The sequence below is a fragment of the Pantherophis guttatus genome, chromosome 17 (genome assembly GCF_059756535.1).
Source record: "Pantherophis guttatus breed Tessera chromosome 17, ASM5975653v1, whole genome shotgun sequence".
Taxonomy (NCBI): Eukaryota; Metazoa; Chordata; class Lepidosauria; order Squamata; family Colubridae; genus Pantherophis; species Pantherophis guttatus.
This window is the reverse complement of record NC_142079.1, coordinates 6,114,882-6,134,797: the sequence shown is the minus strand read 5'-3', so window position 1 is coordinate 6,134,797 and position 19,916 is coordinate 6,114,882. Positions and strand designations below refer to the sequence as shown.

Genomic DNA, 19,916 nt, shown 5'->3' with positions numbered 1-19,916 from the left:
CCCACACAGAGCAGAGAGACAAAGAGAAGGACAAATAGGAGAGAGGGGGGAGAAGGGAGGGAGGGAGGGAGAGAGAGGGAGAGGGAGATTAGAGATAAATGAGAGAGAGGGAGGGAGAGAGAGAGATAAACGAGAGAGGGGGAGAGGAAGAGAGGGAGAAATGAGAGAGAGAGACAGGTGGGATGGACAGATAGACTAGAGAGAAAGAGATGAGGCAGACAGATAGGAGAAATAGATAGGAGAGACAGATGAGATGGAGAGATGGGGGAGAAAGAGAGATAGGAGAGATGGACAGATAGTGAGAAAGAGAGGAGAGAAATAGGAGAGAGGGGAAAAACAGATGAGAGACAGAGATGGACAGAGGGGAGAGAGACAGGGAGCAAAAGAAAGAACAGAGATGAGAGAGATAAGAAAGATGGACAGATAGGGAGAGAGAGAAACAGAGATGAGACAGATAGGAGGAAAAGACAGAGAGGGAGAGAGAAAGAAAGAAAGAGAGAAAGAATCACATAGAAGCTAATAATACTGACGTCTCCTTTTGCTCTTCTTTCCTCTTCGAGATGACATGTTTGACCTCCCATTCCCGGATGACATGGACAATGACATTGGCATCCTGATGACTGGGAACCTTCACTCCTCTCCAAACTCTTCCCCTGTCCCCTCCCCTGGTTCTCCCGGAATTGGGGTAGGACCATCCTTTCAGCACAGCCGGGTAAGTACTCAGAATTTCCCTGTGCCACTTTATGGAGTGGTACGGTGGCCTAGAGGTGGAGCTCTCGCCTCACAATTGGGAGGGCTTGTGAGTTCGATCCTAAGTAGAGGCAGATATTTCTCTCTCTATAGGCAGAATGAGAATATATCTGCTGAACAAAACTCCGTACTGGCGACAGGAAAGGGCATCCGGCCATTAAAACACTCTGCTAGGCTCCATTCCGTTGCCCAGACTCCACCCCGCAAGGGATTATGAGGGTCTTTAAAAGATGATGATGACGACTCTGGCAGATTTATGTTCAGAGATATCCATTAGTTCCAGCTCCTGAAAAACTGATGGGTCTTCCCCCCCACCCCCATATTTTATGGAGGAGGGAACAGATGATATCAGCAAGCATGATCAAGACTCTTCTTTAAGAATATATACTGTGAAGCTAATTGGAAAATTCTGATAAAGACTTTGATAATTCACCCATTCGTGTGCCTCACAACAGTAAACACACACACACACACAGAGAGATTTCTATACCACTCCAAAATGAGCATCTTGTAATCTGCCACAATAAGATGACAGTCAGGCCAACAGTCCTCTTAATTTCCTTCCCCCCCCCCCAGAACCGTTGTAACTTTGAACGGTCACTAAAATGAACCCTGTCGTAAGTCGAGGACTGCCTGCAAAGAGACTCCTGGTTATTTTCCATTTTTAGTCCTGTCCATTCTTGACAAATGCCTTGTTGACATTTTACACGGCGATTCTGCACAAACTCAACGTTTCTGTTGTAACGAGACGAGTCATCAGGGAGTCGGTCAATGGACGTGGGGTCTCTCTCTCTCTCTCTCTCTCTCTCTCTCTCTCTCTCTCTCTCTCTCTCTCTCTGTGTGTGTGTGTGTGTGTGTGTCTCTGTCTCCCTTTCTCTCTCTCCGTCTCTCTCTCTCTCTCTCTCTCTGTGTGGGTGTGGGTGGGTGTCTCTCTGTCTCTGTCTCTGTCTCCCTTTCTCTCCATATCTCTCTCTCTCTCTCTCTCTCTCTCTCTCTCTCTCTCTCTCTCTCTGTGTGTGTGTGTGTGTGTGTGGGTGGGTGTGTGTGTCTGTCTGTCTGTCTGTCTGTCTGTCTCTGTCTCCCTTTCTCTCTCTGTTTCTCTCCGTCTCTCTCTCTCTCTCTCTCTCTCTCTCTCTCTCTCTCTCTCTCTCTCTGTGTGTGTGTCTCTCTGTCTCCCTTTCTCTCTCTCCGTCTCTCTCTCTCTCTCTGTGTGGGTGTGGGTGGGTGTCTCTCTGTCTCTGTCTCCCTTTCTCTCTCTCTCTCTCTCTCTCTCTCTCTCTCTCTCTCTCTCTCTCTTTCTCTCTCTCTGTGGGTGTGGGTGGGTGTCTGTCTGTCTCTGTCTCCCTTTCTCTCTCTCCGTTTCTCTCCGTCTCTCTCTCTCTCTCTCTCTCTCTCCCCCTCTCTCCCTCTCTGTCTCCCTTTCTCTCTCTCCGTTTCTCTCTCTCCATTTCTCTCTCTCCATTTCTCTCTCTCTCTCTCAAATGCCTTCAGAGCCTCCAGTTTAACTATTAACACCAGACTGGTAATTGAGGTGTAATTTTTGTTCGGAGCAAAGTAGCAGTGTGTGATCTTTTTTCCCCCCGGGGTCAAGGCACGGCCTCCCTTCGTCCGACTTCGTGGGTTTTATAATTGATTGTTCCCATTGGCAAGCAACAGGTCGCCCCCTCTGGCCCCGCTGTTTGTGTGTTTTATTCAGGCAAGGCTGCCTTTGATGCTCTCCGGGCTCTCAAAGGAGTCGCTGCCGATCACGGGAAGAAAGGAAATCAGATCGAGCGGAGCTCTCTGCAAGAGTGGTCCAAGGCATGGCTCTTGACGCTCTCCGAAGCTTGGTGGTTTTCTTGCAAACGTTTTCATTACCCGACTAGATAACATCATCGGTGCTCAGAGCAGGAACTGATGCTGTTCCCTAGTTTGATGAAACCTCTGCAAGAAAACCACCAACTCAGAAAGCACCAAGGACCCCAATCTCTTCCTCTTCCTCCCGCTCTTCCTCTTCCCAGTCCCACTCCTCCTCCTCTTCCTACCCCTACCCCTTTGGCACTGATGCTGTTGCTTAGTTGAGTCATGAAACGTCTGCAAGAAAATCTTCAAGCTCAGAGAGCACCAAGGACCCCAGTCTCCTCCTCCCCCTCCTCCCGGCATTGATGCTGTTGCCTAGTTGGGTAATGAAATGTCTGCAAACCAACAAGCAACCAAGGACCTCTCATTTCAACCCTGAGCTACAAATATTCTCTTCTATTGGCTTGGTTTTTAAACAGTGGGAACCTTTCTTATATGGACTTTTAAAAGAGAGAGCTTTAACTGGGAAGATCCGAGATGGAGGATTTTTTGTTTTGCTTTGTTTTCATAGTACTACCGTGTTTCCCCGAAAATAAGACCCTGTCTTATATTTTTTTTGAACCCTGAAATAAGCACTTGGCCTTATTGCCATGCGCTCCAAAGCCTGATTGGGCCTATTATCAGGGGATGTCTTATTTTGGGGGAAACAGGGTAGTTTTCTTGTTTACATGGGGCATTTCTTCATTCTTCATGCGATTCCCTTGTTTAGCCATAAAAGAATATGTAGCTATATAACCCCATGGATTCAGTCAAGCGCTTAGAGAAGGCTGTAAAGTAGTGTGAAGCGGTATATAAGTCTAAAGGCTATTGCTATTGCTAGATGTTGGGAACAATTGCCCGCCCTAGGTTATTAAACCCAACAGCAAAGAGAAGTTGCTACTGTCTACAGACGGGGTGTCTCAAGTTGGACGAGAATCTGGTCACGAGGGACACCATTGATTACCTGTATGTGTTGTGGCCCGCCAGCGGCCAGCGGAGCTGGCAGCAGAGTCAGAAAGTGAGGAGGTTGGGGAGGAACTTGGGCCAGCCCTGGGGGCTGGGGAAAGCTCGGGCGAGGGCTCTGTGTCAGAGACAGAGAGGGAGCTAGACAGCAGTGAGGCAGAGGAACAGCTGGAGCCCGTTCCCAGTGTGATTATGCGCAGAGCTGCCAGAAGACAAGAACAATTAAAGCAGGGTCAACTCAGGAGTAAGGCCACACCTTGGAGATAATTGGCCCCTCCCATAGGACATAAAAGTGGAGCAAACGGGACACGGACTTTTGCAGGAAGCAGTTAGTTCATTTGTTCGATTCAAGATTGGAAAGTTCTGTTGGTGACTCTAATAGAATCTGTGCCAAGTTTGGCCTTGCCCTGCATTTGGAAATTGGTTCTCTGGCAGCGTTCCAAGGGAGATACGGTGGGTGTTGATAAGCATTCCTCTGAAAGACTGTTTGCCAAAGCCTTGTTGACTATGAATGACAGTAATTCACAGTCGTGTAAATAAAAGAGGTTTGGCCGGAATTAAGACTTTGCTTCATGCTTTCTAAGGAAGCCTAGGTCAGAACAGCATGCTCCAGGCACTGACCCGTATTGCCCTTCTCACCTTGATTTTTTTTTTCAGAGCCAAGGGGAGCGTCTCCTTTCCCGGGAAGCCCCCGAAGAACTGAAGCAGCAGCCCCTCGCCCTGGGTTACTTCGTTTCCACTGCCAAAGCCGAGAACCTCCCTCAGTGGTTCTGGTCCTCCTGTCCTCAAGCTCAGAACCAGTGTCCCCTCTTTCTCAAGGTTGGTTTCGCTATTACTCAGAAGGGCGGGGGGGGGGGGGGGAACCAGGCTGCCCTAGTTTGGAGGGTCACAGAAGGATGAGAGTTGCTTAATCACTTGTCATGCCCCTATCGGAGCCTGAATCTGTGGAGGAAGACGAGCCTGAACTGGAACTGACAGAGATCGAGGGGGTGACTTTGTTGGCTTCAGAGGAATGTGGGGAGGAGCAGGCCGAGGCAGACCAGGGCCTTTCAGGATTGGGACAGCTTGTAGGCAGGGATGACTTAAGAGAGGCTAAGCAGTGAACATGAGAGACAGAGCTCAGGCGATGAGCAAGGATTGCCCCCCTCCTGATCCTCAAACATGGAGAGTGGAGAGAAGGTGGGAACGGCGCAGGCTGACCCGACAACTTGGGAGGAGAGTGCCCCAGCCCTCTTCACAAGGCACACCTGGGGACTGAGATTCAAGGAGACGCTGTGGGGAGGGGCATTTGTTGGGAACCAACACTGAATTGGTAGGGTTTGGTGTTCCGGTACAGACATTTTGGAGTTTGCAGGACTGCTTGCTTCTTCCTTACTTGTGAACTCAGTGCTTTCTTCCTGACTTCATGAACTCATTACTTTATTCCTGACTTTGTGTATTACATTCTGTCTTCCGCTTCCTGACAGGCATCCCTGCATCATCACATCTCTGTAGCTCAGACAGATGAACTCCTTCCTGTCCGGACTTCCCAGAGAGTTCCCCACCCCTTGGACTCCAAAACCACTTCAGATGTCCTAAGGTAATTGACCTTCTGGTTCTGTGTCGGTCATAATGCAAGGATTGGTCTTTGACCGGCCTTCTGCTGTGGAACATCTACCCAAAATGTTGTCGGTTGCTTTGAAGGATCCTTGGTAGTCTCTTGAGTTTGGTTTGTTTCATTTGTTGAGTTTGAAGGTGTTTCATTCCCAAGCCTAGATAATGTCATCAGTGCCACCATCTAGCACTGATGATCTTACCTAGTTTGGTGATGAAACGTCTGCAAGAAAACAATCAAGCTCAGAGATCATCAAAGCACTTCTCATTTCAATCCTGAATCCTACAAATATTCTCCTTTGTTGTTCTGGAGGCTGTATGCAAAATATAAAGAGAAGTTTTTGGGGCTAATTTTTTGGGGGATGGGGTGGGGGAGAAAGGATCCCACTAATCCAAGGATTCCCCATTTTTAAAGCTAGGATGTCTTCAAGGCTTTTTCTTATCAAAGAACCAGATGTGTCAGCCTTGACGTTTGGTGGGCTTCAGCCAACATCGTTTCTTCTTCTTCTTGTGCCATATCCATCATTGGACATCGACGGATCATGTTGGTGATCCTATTTTTATCAACAGCCGCACGAAGAAGTGCTGCTGAGTTTTGTCCAAACCAGTCCCTTAGATTCTGAAGCCATGATGTTCTTCTGCCTGGACCTCATTTGCCTTCAATTTTTCCCTGGAGGATTAAGTGAAGGATGCCATATTTTTCCGGGTGTCACATCAAACGTCCGAAATATTCTAACTTTTGCTTTTTTTATTTGTTTTGATGAGTTCCCTTGGCCCAACACATTTAAGCATTTGTATTTCACCCATGCTTTTTCTGCTGCTTCTTCCATCTTGATTCTCCCCCCCTGAGAAACAGCGTCGAAGGAGGTGAAGTTGGAAGAGCTGGAGTTTCTGATTAGCCACCTTAGTTAATTTTTTAATAATTTTTTTAATTTTATTTTAATTCAAACATCATCTTCCATTAAACAGTGTGTCGTCTGGGTACATACCCTGTTTCCCCCAAAATAAGACATCCCCTGATAATAAGCCCAATTGGGCTTTTTGAGTGCATGGCAATAAGGCCAAGCGCTTATTTCAGGGTTCAAAAAAATATAAGACAGGGTCTTATTTTTGGGGAAACACGGTATAAAAGGGTGAGCTCAAAACTAAACAACAATTGAAAAAAACTAGCCACCTTAGTTAATTAACTCCACGTATTTTCAGATAGAACAGGAGTGGTGCGGTGGCCTAGAGGTGGAGCTCTCGCCTCACAATCAGGAGGGCTATGAGTTCGATCCTAGGTAAAGGCAGATATTTCTCTCTCTCTGGGAACACTGAGAATATATCAGCTGAACAAAACTCCGCATTGGCGACAGGAAGGGCATTTGGCCATTAAAACACTCTGTTAGGCTCCATTCCGTTGCCCAGGCTCCACCCCGCAAGGGATTATAGCATCATGAAATGAAGATGTCCACTTGATCCTTGAAAGGCGGATCTCTCCCGGTGAACCTCTGGATCAGAGAAAATCTCTCCATCGGTTTTTCTCTTCTCTCTCTCTCTCGCTGCAGGTTCGTCCTGGAACAATACAACGCATTGTCATGGCTGACTTGTAATCCGGCGACCCAGGATCGCGGCTCTTGCCTTCCCGTTCACTTTGTGGTGCTCACCCAGCTCTACAACGCCATCATGAACATCCTCTAATAGCGGGAGACGGGGACGAGGCAAACTTTTCTCTTTCCGCTTGAAGAAGATGGCCCCCTGGCCTGCAAAGAGTTCAGATCCCGGTCTGAAGAAGCCGGAGCCGTGCTCCCAATTTTCTCAAGAAAGCAGGAGAAACGTCCTTCAGGGTGTATCGGAGTCGACCAAAATGGAAGGGCCCCTTCCGAGCAAGGGTTTTCAGGCAGCACCAGATGTATTACAACTTTTAAGGCAGTGTTAAATTTGGTTGGCTTGAAACTCCCTTTACAGAACCGTTGGACCACGGTGAAGACAATACGTCTTTCATTTCATTCTGTTTTTTTTTTTTCTTCCTCCTCCGTTCTTTTCTCCTTTTTTTCCTCTTTTTTTTTTTTTTCCCTTTTCGGTGCACGGATCTCTGCTGAAGAAGAGCAAAAAACAAAAAAAAAAAAAACCCCACAAAAACGTTGCAGTGACCAGTTTGGGGTGGCCGTGAAGCTTCTGGCGTTTTCCTGGAAAACCGTTGGCATCCGCGGGGCTGCGACGAAGAACGGATTCTACTAGTCGAAAAAATATATGGGATTTTTAATTTTAATTTTTTATTTTTTTTTTGTACCTGGAGAACTCCTTGACAGAGTGGATTGGGATGAATGAATGAATGCGGGGGTGGGGGTTGGGGTGGGTTTACCCTCCCCTCCCCCCCCGACATCCATGTAGATACGAATGGTCTGGAGACACGCTGATGTTTGTCCAGTTTTTATTGTTTTATTTTAATTTATTTATAGGGGCTGTTAAATTATAGAGGACCAGGTACAGCACGCGATCCGATTCCCATCTCACCGAGCAGTGGGGTTATTTTTTTATATAATTTTTTTTTTTGGCATACCTCTCGCTTTTTAGCCTAGAAACAGGATGGGGGAGAGGAGTGTTTGGGGCGGGATGGAGCAGGGAAACAGTTCAAAGGAGCCATTGAGGAAGAACTCAAAAGAGTCACATTGTTTTTTTAAAAAAAAAAAAAAGAAAAGAAATTTTTTTTGAGGAGGGGGGGTAAACCCGCTGAGTTGAGGAGGAGGCCTGCCAAGAATTGTTTTTTTTTTCTTTTTTTTTAAAGTCAATCCGATTAACGACATCTCATGCAAAATAGCCAAGGCCAATAACGGAAAACACAACGAAAAAAAAAAGCCGCCTCCGATCTGACAGCAATCCAGATGCGTTGGGGAAATCGTCATCTCGTCCACCCGGAGCCATCAGCTGTGGGATTGTGCGAGGGCAGGGGCTGGGAATCATGGGAGGTGTAGTTCAGTGTGGCTGGAAGGGACATAAATGGGCTGCTTTGAGTGTGAAACACCCCCCCCCCCAAAAAGGGGGGTAGGTGGAAAAACCATTGAAAGGAAAGTTTAAGGAGGTGTTTAGAATAGAACAATAATAGGGTTGGAAGGGACCTTGGAGGTCATCTAGTCCAGCCCCCTGCTTAAGCAGGAGAACCTGTCCCATTCCGGACCAATGGCTGTCCAGTCTCTTCTTAAAAACCTTCCGGTTTGATCAATGCGGATTTTTTTCCCCCCCTTCTAGCATCCCACATTCGGATGCACCCAAATTTCCGAAATGATGATGTGTATATTCTCCACTCCACCCCCCAAAATCTCCATAAGGAGATTCTCCCCCCCCAAAAAAGCTACTTCATTACATTAATATGGAAAATTTAAAAACAAAACAAAACCACCATGTGGGGGGGAAAAAAAGCATAAACCTGACTTATTTAAAATGTGGCGTCAGGATTTGATTTTGTTTGTTTGTTTGTTTTTTTAAAAAAAGCTTAAAGCCATGAAATTGTTTGAATCGGGGGCGTGTCCAAACTTAGCGACTTGAAGGCTGGTGGACTTCGACTCCCAGAAGTCCTCAGCCTGGCCTTGTGGACTTCCACACTCCCGTGCTGACTTGAGGAATTCTGGGAGTTGAAGTCCACAAGCCTTAAAAAGCTGCCCGCCCCTGATTTGAATAACTCCTGGGATTGGAGGCATCTAAATGGGGGCGTTCCCATTTCTAAGCGTGGGACAGGCCAAGGCTGCTTTAAAGAGGGTGTGTGTGTGTGTGTGTGTGTGTGTGAAAGAGGGCGGGACTTTTGGTCGTCACGGCCACCCTTAAAGGACCCTTTCGCATTTTTGAATTTCTTCCAAATGTCTTCTGGTTAAAAAGAAAAAAGAAAAAAGGAAAAGAAAAAAAAAAGAGAGAGAGAGAGAGAGAGAGAAAATTTCTATGAATTTAAATATTTTTCTTGAAACGATAATGTAATGTTTAAATCAGATTTATTATAATTATTATTATTATTATTATAATTATTATTATTAAAAAAAATAATCCCATGAACGGTGGGAAAGGATAGGTCAAAAGACCCTGTAAATGGATCGCTCTTATTATTCTCTGCTCCAGGCCGCCCAACTGGAGGAGTTTTGCAATGTATAGGAGGGGTTGGGGGGGGAGGGAAATTCAGATATATGGAAAAACCATTTGTATCTAATGTATACAGTGTAAAATGGATTTTAAAAAGAAAATATTACATTACTATTTTTTCTTAAATCGGAAAGGAAAATTCTCAAGGCCTTTTGAAGCGCATTAAAAGATGAAGATTGTAAACTTGTATACAAAAACAAAAAAAAAATTCTTGATGAGGAAAAAACTATGTAAAGTTATCTTTTAACACGGGGGTTATTTGTTCCCAAGATTCACCTGAATTTTGGATTATAGTTGGGTTGACTTCTTTTTAAACGGGCTGTTTTTTTTGTTTTTGTTTTTAATTAAGGGGTGATTTCTCTCTCTCTGCCCCCCCACCTCTCCAGAGATCCAATTCTAATGCAAACATTAAAAAAAAAAAAAACACGAACCCCATAATCCATAAATATTGGGAAAGGGGTTAATAAGGAGTAGTTTTCATCTGATGTTGTTTTTATTTAATTTTTTTTTTAAGTTAAGAGAAACTGGTAACATATTTATACATTTTTGTGCAAAATAAATGAATGGCAATAGATTTTAAAAGAAAAAAGAAAAAAAATCTTACGTACCTTCAGTGTGAAAAAAAAAATCTGTATATTTCCCTTTAAATATGCATTATTTTACTTGTGGGTTTTTTACTGAATTAATCTGAAATGTACAAGCCCTGGATTTCCTACAGAGTGAAGAAATTATTTTATTTTTTTTAATTTCTAATTTTAGAAATCATACAGAAATCAGAATGCGTACAGTCTGAGCAAAAATGGGGTGGGTTTTGGGGGGGTAGGGGCACGGTTGTCCAGCATGCTTGTATGTATATTTCCGAACCTTTTTTTAAATGTAAAGGCTGTACATTTCTTGGGAGAGTTTGATTTTGAGTTCTTTTCCTTGAGCATTTTGCAGTGACCCTCTTTTTATATATAGCCAATTTGAAACAAAACAAAACAAAACAGACAGAAGAACTGTGTGAAGTTCATTTTAAATCTTAACAGTATATCGCTGGTACAATACACTAAAAAAAAAAAGAGAGAGAGAGAGACTTTGATAAAAAGAAGAACCAATAATTAAAAAAAAAAACTCCATTTTAAATGTCATTCATATATACCTTGTGGATGAGAGCTATATACTTTTACACACTTTTTTAGATGAATAAATTATTGAATTACTGAAACTTGTGTGGGTTTTCAGGTCAGTTGACTTTACTGATTTTTACCAGCTGCTTAGAAGCTGAAAAAGTTGCAAAGATAAAACTCTGGTGAACAGCAAGAATTTGTCTGTTTCTCAAACCGTTGGGATCCTGAAGTTGCACTCATCTGTTTCGAAGCCATTTGGGACTATATGTCTGGGAGATTTTTTTCCAAACTCAATGTCTCCATTAATGTAACATCAGCAGCAGCAGATGCGGTGATGGAGAGAAAATAGATTTTGTTCTTGTTGCTTGGGTCACGAGGAACAAATTCTAGATTTGGCCACTTGCCATGGATGACAGAATCATAGGGCTAGAAGCAGTGGTGAAATCCAATTTTTTTTTTTTTACTACCAGTACTGTGGGCGTGGCTTGGGGGTGGACATGGCAGGGAAAGGATACTGCAAAATCTCCATTCCCACCCCACTCCAGCGGAAGGATACTGCAAAAACCCCATTCCCTCCCCACTCCTGGGGAAAAGATATTACAAAATCCTCATTCCCTCCCCACTCCTGGGGAAAAGATATTACAAAATCCCCACTCCCTCCCCACTCCTGGGGGAAGGATACTGCAAAATCTCCATTCCCTCCCCACTCTGGGGCCAGCCAGAGGTGGTATTTGCCGGTTCTTCGAACTCAAAATTTCTGCTACTGGTTCTCCAGAACCTGCTAGATTTCACCCCTGGCTAGAGGGACCTTTGAAGTCTTTTAGTCCCACCCTGTTCTGCCCCAGCTACGGACCCCAAAGAACGCAGCAGACACAAAGTCTGTACAAACCTTAGTTTACTAAAATAAAATCAGTTTTCTTTTTTCTTTTTTTTACAAACAAAGGCTGTTAATGAACTTTTTTAACAGCCTGCAAGAATCCAAAGAAATAATCTTAATCTTACTATGGTTGGCAGAAAGCCCAGAAGCAATTTGCAGATAACTAAGATCAAGGCACGAAGGAGAGTGAAGGAAGTTGTTCCCTGCAAATTGCTTCAGTCGGCGTTCCTGCTTAAATAGGCTAAGGGAGTGGCCAATTAGCCCCAAGCCTTACTCTCGAGGAGACCTCCTCCTGAGGAGCCACTTCTGCCTTTTGGCAGCTCTGCGTGCCCGTGCATCGAGAAGAGGCTCCTCCTCTTCTTCCTCTTCACTTATGGGAGCTTCTGGAGGTTCTGAAGACCCTGGCTGAATTCCTGCCTCTGGCACCACATCTTCTCCAGCCTCCTCATTGTCTCAGTCAAGTGCCAGCTGCACAAGCTGCTGGAGCATCACCACACCAGCCTCCTCACTGTCCGACTCGAGTGCCAGCTGCACAGGCTGCTGGAGCAGCACCATACCAGCCTCTTCGCTGTCTGAATCAGCCGCACAGGCCACGTACGGGCCACAACACACCTTCTGCTAAGGCAGCTGACCTTATACCATCCTGGTGAAATGGTTATCCAGTCTATTTTGGAAAACCTCCAGTGATGGAGCATCAGGAAGCAAGCTGTTCCATCGATCGATTGTTCTCACTGTCAAGAAACTTCTCCTAGGTTGCATCTCTTTAACAAGCTTCCACCCACTACTTCTTGACGTGCTCTCTGGTCCTTTGGAGAATAGTTTGACTTCCTCTTCTCTGTGACAGCCCCTCAAATACTGGAAGACCGTTATCATGTGCCCCCCCTCCCCAATTCTTCTCTTCCATAAACTGGACACACCTAGCTCCCTCAATTATTTGTCATACGCTTCAGCCTGATGACATTCAGATCCAGAAAACTTTCCTTTCTCCACCCCAGTATCTCAAAAACTTCCTCGCGAGCATTGTATTCATGAATGTTGTTTTTCTCCCGAAATCGGTAGGTCCTCATTTTGGAGTTCACAGAGAATTCCAAGGGCCTTGTAAATCCTTTTTTTTAAGGCATCGGATGAAATGATCTTCAGGGGGAAAAAAACCCCAGGTTTATGGCATTTTCTGGCAGGGCGTTGGAGTTTGCTACATTAGTTGGTCAGGAAAGAATCCATAAAACCATACAAAAATGGGATTTGTTCGGTTCACGAAGACATTAATGCAGGAAAGAGACCAACATGGAAAGCAGATTCAAAGGCAAAACATTTTGAAGCTATAAAAAAAGCAGAGCAGAGATCAAATCTTTCCCGTTAACTGTCTAAGTTGCTTCCTTCCTTCCTTCCTTCCTTCCTTCCTTCCTTCCTTCCTTCCTTCCTTCCTTCCTTCCTTCCTTCCTTCCTTCCCTCCCCTCCCCTCCCCTCCCCTCCCCTCCTCTCCTCTCCTCCCTTGTCCCTAAAAAGTGACGACATGAATGATTTTACCATTCTCTTATTCGCTGGCTACAGTGATCAATACCAGTTCTTTCTGTGTAGATTTGCCAAACATTTTCTCCTCCTCCTCCTCTTCTTCTTCTTCTTCTTCTTCTTCTTCTTCTTCTTCTTCTTCTTCTTCTTCTTCTTCTTCTTCTTCTTCTTCTTCTTCTTCTTCTTCTTCTTCTTCTTCTTCTTCTTCTCCTTCTTCTTCTTCTCCTCCTCCTCCTCCTCCTCCTCCTCCTCCTCCTCCTCCTCCTTCTTCTTCTTCTTCTTCTTCTTCTTCTTCTTCTTCTTCTCCTTCTTCTCCTCCTCCTCCTCCTCCTCCTCCTCCTCCTCCTCCTCCTCCTCCTCCTCCTCCTCCTCCTCCTCCTCCTTCTTCTTCTTATTATTATTATTATTATTATTATCATTATCATTATTATTATTATTAGGCCAGGGATTACCAAAAAGGGTTTCCAAGAGAACGATGCCATGCTTCAGATTTGATTCCAAGGAACGCATTTCTCTGCAACGTCTTAAAGCAGCTGCATCTTTTTCTGGGTTGCGATCATAAGAATCTCAGGAAGCAACTTCTTTGAAGGATTGCAAATGGATGCTGCAGCCATATTTCCTAAACACGCTATAGCTCTTTCTCCAGATTATTTCCAAAGCGCTAGCCAGCCATAGATCCTGACTGATGGAAGTTCCACCGACAGTCCATCCTGTGAGAATTTAGGGCAAAAAATTCAGTCACAAATTATCCATCTTTTATAGGGAATCTGCCTATACGCTACACAATCAGCCACATTCTGGGCTGTTTGAATCCTGGCCTTGGAGCTGGTTTATGAGTTTTCAATGGGTTGTGCGAATCCAGCCAATTTAATAAAATGTGACTTATTAAATACACTGAATTAAACATAGGACTGCTTTCTATTCCCTGATGGAATTCTTTTCTCTGATTTGTGTGGCCCAAAGGACGTTCATTTAACCTTTCTGTATATCCTAAAAGGTAAAAGGTTCCCCTCGCACATATGTGCTAATCGTTCCTGACTCTAGGGGGCGGTGCTCATCTCCGTTTCAAAGCCGAAGAGCCAGCGCTGTCCGAAGACGTCTCCGTGGTCACGTGGCCGGCATGACTCAATGCCAAAGGCGCACGGAACGCTGTTCCCTTCCCACCAAAGCTGGTCCCTATTTTTCTACTTGCATTTTTTACCTGCTTTCGAACTGCTAGGTTGGCAGAAGCTGGGACAAGTCACGGGAGCTCCCCCTGTTATGCGGTGCTAGAGATTTGAACCGCTGAACTGCCGACCTTTCGATCGACAAGCTTAGCATCTTAAACCACTGAGCCATCGTGTCCCTTAATCTATGACTAGCCATTACTTATTGTGATTATGATTAGCCATTACTTATCTATGATTACTAATCTATGACTAAAAGATAAAAGGTAAAGATCCCCCTCGGACATATGTGCTAGTCGTTCCCGACTCTAGGGGGCGGTGCTCATCTCCGTTTCAAAGCTGAAGAGCCAGCGCTGTCCCAAGACGTCTCCGTGGTCATGTGGCTGGCATGACTCAACGCCAAAGGCGCACAGAACGCTGTTCCCTTCCCACCAAAGGGGGTCCCTATTTTTCTACTTGCATTTTTTACCTGCTTTCGAACTGCTAGGTTGGCAGAAGCCGGGACAAGTCACGGGAGCTCACCCCGTTACGCGGCACTCAAACTGCTGAACTGCCAATCTTTCGACCTGTATATCCTGCTGCATGGAAAAAGTCCAAAGTTTCAAGCAAAGTAACTTTTGATATACGAATACAGAGCCCATACTGAGGCTCTGCGAAAGCAATGGACGAGAATCCCCAATGTATCAAAAGACATTATTTTGCCACCTCCCCATTTGCTCTTCCAGCGCTCCCAATTAAATCCCAAGTTACTTTTTTATTTTTCTGCATAAGTTTTGGGGAAGGAAGGAACGGCGACCAGAAATTAAATCTGCCACGGGGAGACAGAAGGAGATGGTTCACTTTTTATGACTTCCCAATAAAAATGCTCTCGCTGACAGCTTTTTCTCTTAAATCCTTCCTGCCCAGCTGCAGCCATTTGTGTCATATTGTTTTGCTCTAAACGTATTGTAAAAGTTACTTCCAGAGTACCGAAGATATCCATCTTAGAACTTGAATACAAAGTCAGCCAGACTCCCATTACTCCAGTAAAGTTAAGAGTTTCCTCATATTGTCGTTCTTTAAGCTGGGGATCCAGATGCAGAAGCTACATTAGAAATCTGCTGATAAGGAATGGCTTAGTAAAATGTTTTAAGATACCGCAAGCTCAAGATGACACCGTCTCCTGCATTATGGAAATAAGTTCTCTTACTTAGGAGAGTGGATTTTACTTTCAGGGAAGGATGTCCCAAAAAAGCTTTTTTCTCAAAAGGCAACGGGTGTTTGTTTTTCCTTGAAGACGTTTCGCTTCTCATCCGAGAAGCTTCTTCGGTTCTGACTCAGAATGCCTGCAAGAAAACCTCCAAGATCATAGAGTAGCAAAGGACCCCCTCAGTTGTCTTCCTCCTCTTCCTCTTCATCCTGTCTTCCTCCTCCTCCTCCTCTTTTGTAGCACTGATGATGTTACCTAATTTGGGTCATGAAACGTCTGGAAAAAAAAAAACACTAAGCTCATAGAGAACCAAATGACCCTTCTTCTTCTCCTCCTCCTCCTTCTCCTTCTCCTTCTCCTTCTTCTTTTCTTCTCCTTCTCCTCCTCCTCCTCCTCCTCCTTCTTCTTCCTCCTCCTCTTCTTCTTCTTCCTCCTCTTCTTCTGCTTCTTCTTCTTCTTCCTCCTCCTCCTCCCTCCTCCTCCTCTTCTTCTGCTTCTTCTTCTTCTTCCTCCTCCTCCTCCTCTTCTTCTTCTTCTGCTTCTTCTTCCTCCTCCTCCTCTTCTTCTTCCTCCTCCCCCTCCTCTTCTGCTTCTTCTTCTTCCTCCTCCTCTTCTTCTGCTTCTGCTTCTTCTTCCTCCTCCTCCTCCTCTTCTTCTTCCTCCTCCTCCTCTTCTTCTTCCTCCTCCCCACTCCTCTTCTGCTGCTTCTTCCTCCTTCTCCTCCTCTTCTTCTGCTTCTGCTTCTTCTTCCTCCTCCTCCTCCTCTTCTTCTTCCTCCTCCCCCTCCTCTTCTGCTTCTTCTTCTTCCTCCTCCTCCTCTTCTTCTGCTTCTGCTTCTTCTTCCTCCTCCCCACTCCTCTTCTGCTTCTTCTTCCTCCTTCTCCTCCTCTTCTTCTGCTTCTGCTTCTTCTTCCTCCTCCTCCTCCTCTTCTTCTTCCTCCTCCCCCTCCTCTTCTGCTTCTTCTTCTTCTTCCTCCTCCTCTTCTTCTGCTTCTGCTTCTTCTTCCTCCTCCTCCTCCTCTTCTTCCTCCTCCTCCCCCCTCCTCCTCTTCTGCTTCTGCTTCTGCTTTTTCTTCCTCCTCCTCCTCCTCCTCCTCCTCCTCCTCCTCCTCCTCCTCCTCCTCCTCCTCCTCCTCCTCCTCTCTTCTAGTACTGATGATGTTACCTAGTTTGGGCCATGAAACATCTGCAAGAAAACCATCAAACTCACAGAGCACCAAGGACCCCACAGCTGCCCTCCTCCTCCTCCTCCTCCAGCACAACGCACCAAGCTATGTCATTTCATCCTGCAAAGGTCAGCCCCACTGCCAGATGCAGGCCTGGCTAGTTAATGTACCCACTGGGTAATCAGTTACAATTTGTAATAATCTCATTAGCGCCTGGGGAAAGGCAGAGGGGAGGGGAGAAATTGTGCCCAAGGAAATTGAGGAACGGACGGCGGCTGGTAAAAGTGAAATTTCGTCCAGGGTCATGGATCACGCTAAGTGGCAGCAGGATGGCCTTATGCTAGGTACGATCCACTGGTTAATCATGAACAGGGAGGGTGGGGTGTGGACTTTGTCGGGAGGCCAGTTTTGCCCTGGAAAAACAGCAACGGGGGTCTCCCGGCAGAAAGTTCTTGGGACTTCTGCCAGAAAAGAACATTTATTTGGGAGGGGGGTAGGGGTGTAACTGTGGCTTGTGATTTTTGAAAGAGTATATTAAACATACAACCTGCTGCGTTCAGAGTGGGTTGGGGGGAGAAGAGATTAATTAATAATTACATATAATTATTTGAGTAATTACAAGGCATTAAGCTTGACTTAAGGGAGGCTTATCTTATTGACGTTCTAATAGAATTCCCTTCCTCTTCTCTTCTCTTCTCTTCTCTTCTCTTCTCTTCTCTTCTCTTCTCTTCTCTTCTCTTCTCTTCTCTTCTCTTCTCTTCTCTTCTCATCCCATCCCATCCCATCCCATCCCATCCCATCCCATCCCATCCCATCCCATCCCATTCCCCTGGTGGCACAGTGGTTTGAATGCAATATTGCAGGCAAACTCTGCCCACTGCCAGCAGTTCAATTCTTACCAGCTCAAGGTTGACTCAGCCTTTCATCCTTCCGAGGTCGGTAAAATGAGGACCCAGGTTGTTGGGGGGCAAGAGGCTGACTCTGTAAGCAGCTTAGAGAGGGCTGTAAAAGCACTGTGAAGCGGTATATAAGTCTAAATGCTATCGCTGTTGTTATTTCTGGATTCTGTCCATTAGCCCTGCTCCTGGGAAACACCCAATCAATGCATGCCAACTCACTTGACTGGGCTTGTGAATGTACCCAAGGCTTTTCTTGTTACGGGGAACGACTGGAAGGCTACCAACACGCAAATATGTCCTAAGTGGCCACTTTTATCACGAGCTGCTTATCTGTAATAGCTTCTTTTGTAGCTTCTCCGCTTGGGTTTTTAGGCCCCCCCTATAAAAAATCGTTGCTTAATCCATCACGGAGCATTTCCTGCTTCTAGGACAATGGACTCCCCAACTCTGGCTCTGTCAGCACAGCCAGGAAAGTGGCTTTTAGCAACAGCAACAAAAAGGAGAATCTGTGATAGAGAAAGACATCAAGTTTCTGCACAAAGTGAATGGATGCAGCTTACCGTACTTTTTAAGTGATGGAGAACCTCGGGGCATAAACCAGATTGTTTGAATGACTGTCTTTTCCCAGTCATATATGCTTCACCCACCAGAGTTTGGAGGACGGAATAGAATAGAACAGAGAAAAAGAATGGAAAAGAATGGGATGGGATGGAATAGAATAGAACAGAACAGAACAGAACAGAACAGAACAGAATGAGAAGAAGGAGAAGGAGAACAAGGGAAAGAAGAGGGAGTAGGAAAAGAATGAGAGAAGTAGAAGCAAAAGGAATAGAATAGAATAGAATAGAATAGAATAGAATAGAATAGAATAGAATAGAATAGAAAAAGGAGAAGAAGGAGAAGGAGAAGGAGAAGGAGAAGGAGAAGGAGGGACAGAAGAGGTAGGAGAAGAATGAGTAGAAGCAAAAGGAATGGAATAGAATAGAATTAGAATTAGAATAGAATAGAATAATGGAATGGAACAGCTCATCTCCGTTTCAAAGCCGAAGAGCCAGCGCTGTCCGAAGACGTCTCCGTGGTCATCTGCTGGCATGACTCAACGCCAAAGGTGCACAGAACGCTCTTACCTTCCCACCAAAGGTGGTCCCTATTTTTCTACTTGCATTTTTTACCTGCTTTCGAACTGCTAGGTTGGCAGAAGCTGGGACAAGAACGGGGGCTCACCCCGTTACGCGGCACCAGGGATTCAAACCGCTGAACTGCTGACCTTTCGATCGACAAGCTCAGCATCTTAGCCACTGAGCGTCCCAATTGTCCAATAGACTAAGTCAAAATCCCCAAACCCATAACACCCTATATGACGAGTCCCATTTTTCCGTTTTGAAAAAAAAGAAGGAATATCTTCCCTCCCTCCCTCTCTGCCGCTTTTTCAAACTTCTGATTTCTGGGAGAACTTTTGGGGCATAGAATTCATTCACTGTTCCCATTAAGGTTACCACCCTGTTTGTGCCTAACCCAGAAGTCTAACTGAAATCAGAGCTATGCCACGACAAGAAGTCCTTATCTAAATGGATGGGATTTCTGTGTAGACCAACCGTGACCTTTCTTGCTTTCCACCTTGGATGGAAAGTGATTGGTGAAGATGAAAACTCAAGAGCATTTTTTCAAGAAATCAATGGAGCTGATGGATGGACTTCATCTCTCAGAATTTCCTAGCTGGGACTTCAAGTCCACTCATCTCAAAGTGGATCATCAAAGGTTGAAAACCACTACTCTAATCTTTTGAAGAGTTGGAGAGTTTCTCCTTATGTCCAGCAGATGTCCCCACAGGCTAATGCTACGAGGAAGACTCAACTGATGAGGAGGATGTCAAGCCAACCAAGAGCAGGATGGACAGTTTGCATTTAATGGTAAGGTAAAGGTTCCCCTCGCACATATGTGCTAGTCCAGTGATGGTTAACCTTTTTGGTGTCGAGTGCCGAGACTCTAGGAGTCTCTGGAGGCTGGGGACAGCAAAAAACGTCACTTCCTGTCCAACCGGGAGTTAGGAAATGGGCCATTTCAGGCCTCCGGAGGGCTTCCGAGTGGCTGGGGAAGGCTGTTTTCGCCCTCCCCAGATGCATAGAGAGGATCTGGAGCTAAGTGAGAAAGAAAAACGGGCCTTCCCCACCCCCCCAGGCCCTCTGGAGGTAGGAAACAGCCTGTTTCTCTACTTCTGGTGGGACCAGAAGGCCTGAAAATCAGCTGGCCGGTGCACGCATGCGTGCCAGAGCTCAGCTGGCGTGCCCACTGATATGGCACGCATGCCATAGGTTCACCATCACGGCCCTAGGCTCAAGCCCCTCTTATCTAACCATTGTCTTGGTAATGCATCTTCCTTCTGTCCTTCAAGGCAATTTCCCGTGTCTTCTACAGTTTAGAACCTGCAATATTTAGTCTCCAGAATAACAGACTTGGAAGGGACCTTGGAGGTTTTCTAGTCCAACCCCCTGCCTATGGCAGGAGACCATTATATCATGTTAGATTAACGGCTGCCCAATCTCCTCTTAAAAACTTCCACTCACAATTTCTGGAAGTAAGCTGTCCCACTGATTAACAATTCTCATTGTCAGGGAATTTGTTCTTTAATTTCTAGGTTGGATTTCTCTTTTTGTTAACCTTCCATCCATTTCTTCTTGTCCTGCCCTCAAGTGCTTTGGAGAGTAGGTTGACCCTCCCCATCCTCTGCTTATCTTTCAAGGCAATTTTCTCCGTCTTCTTACAGTTTAGG

General features: G+C 45.4%; 1 protein-coding gene across 2 annotated transcripts in view; it reads left to right on the top strand.

The window, feature by feature from the left end:
- MED13L (mediator complex subunit 13L) overlaps positions 1–8,143 on the top strand; it is a 177,692-nt gene extending 169,549 nt beyond the window's left edge. For both annotated transcript variants that reach the window (XM_060683764.2, XM_060683765.2), the window contains exons 28-31: positions 561–712; positions 4,189–4,350; positions 4,998–5,110; positions 6,672–8,143. In XM_060683764.2, coding sequence (XP_060539747.2) covers positions 561–712; positions 4,189–4,350; positions 4,998–5,110; positions 6,672–6,804 — 560 coding nt within the window. In that variant the 3' untranslated portion in view covers positions 6,805–8,143. The remainder of the gene's footprint in view (positions 1–560; positions 713–4,188; positions 4,351–4,997; positions 5,111–6,671) is intronic.
- The last annotated feature ends 11,773 nt before the right edge of the window (positions 8,144–19,916 follow it).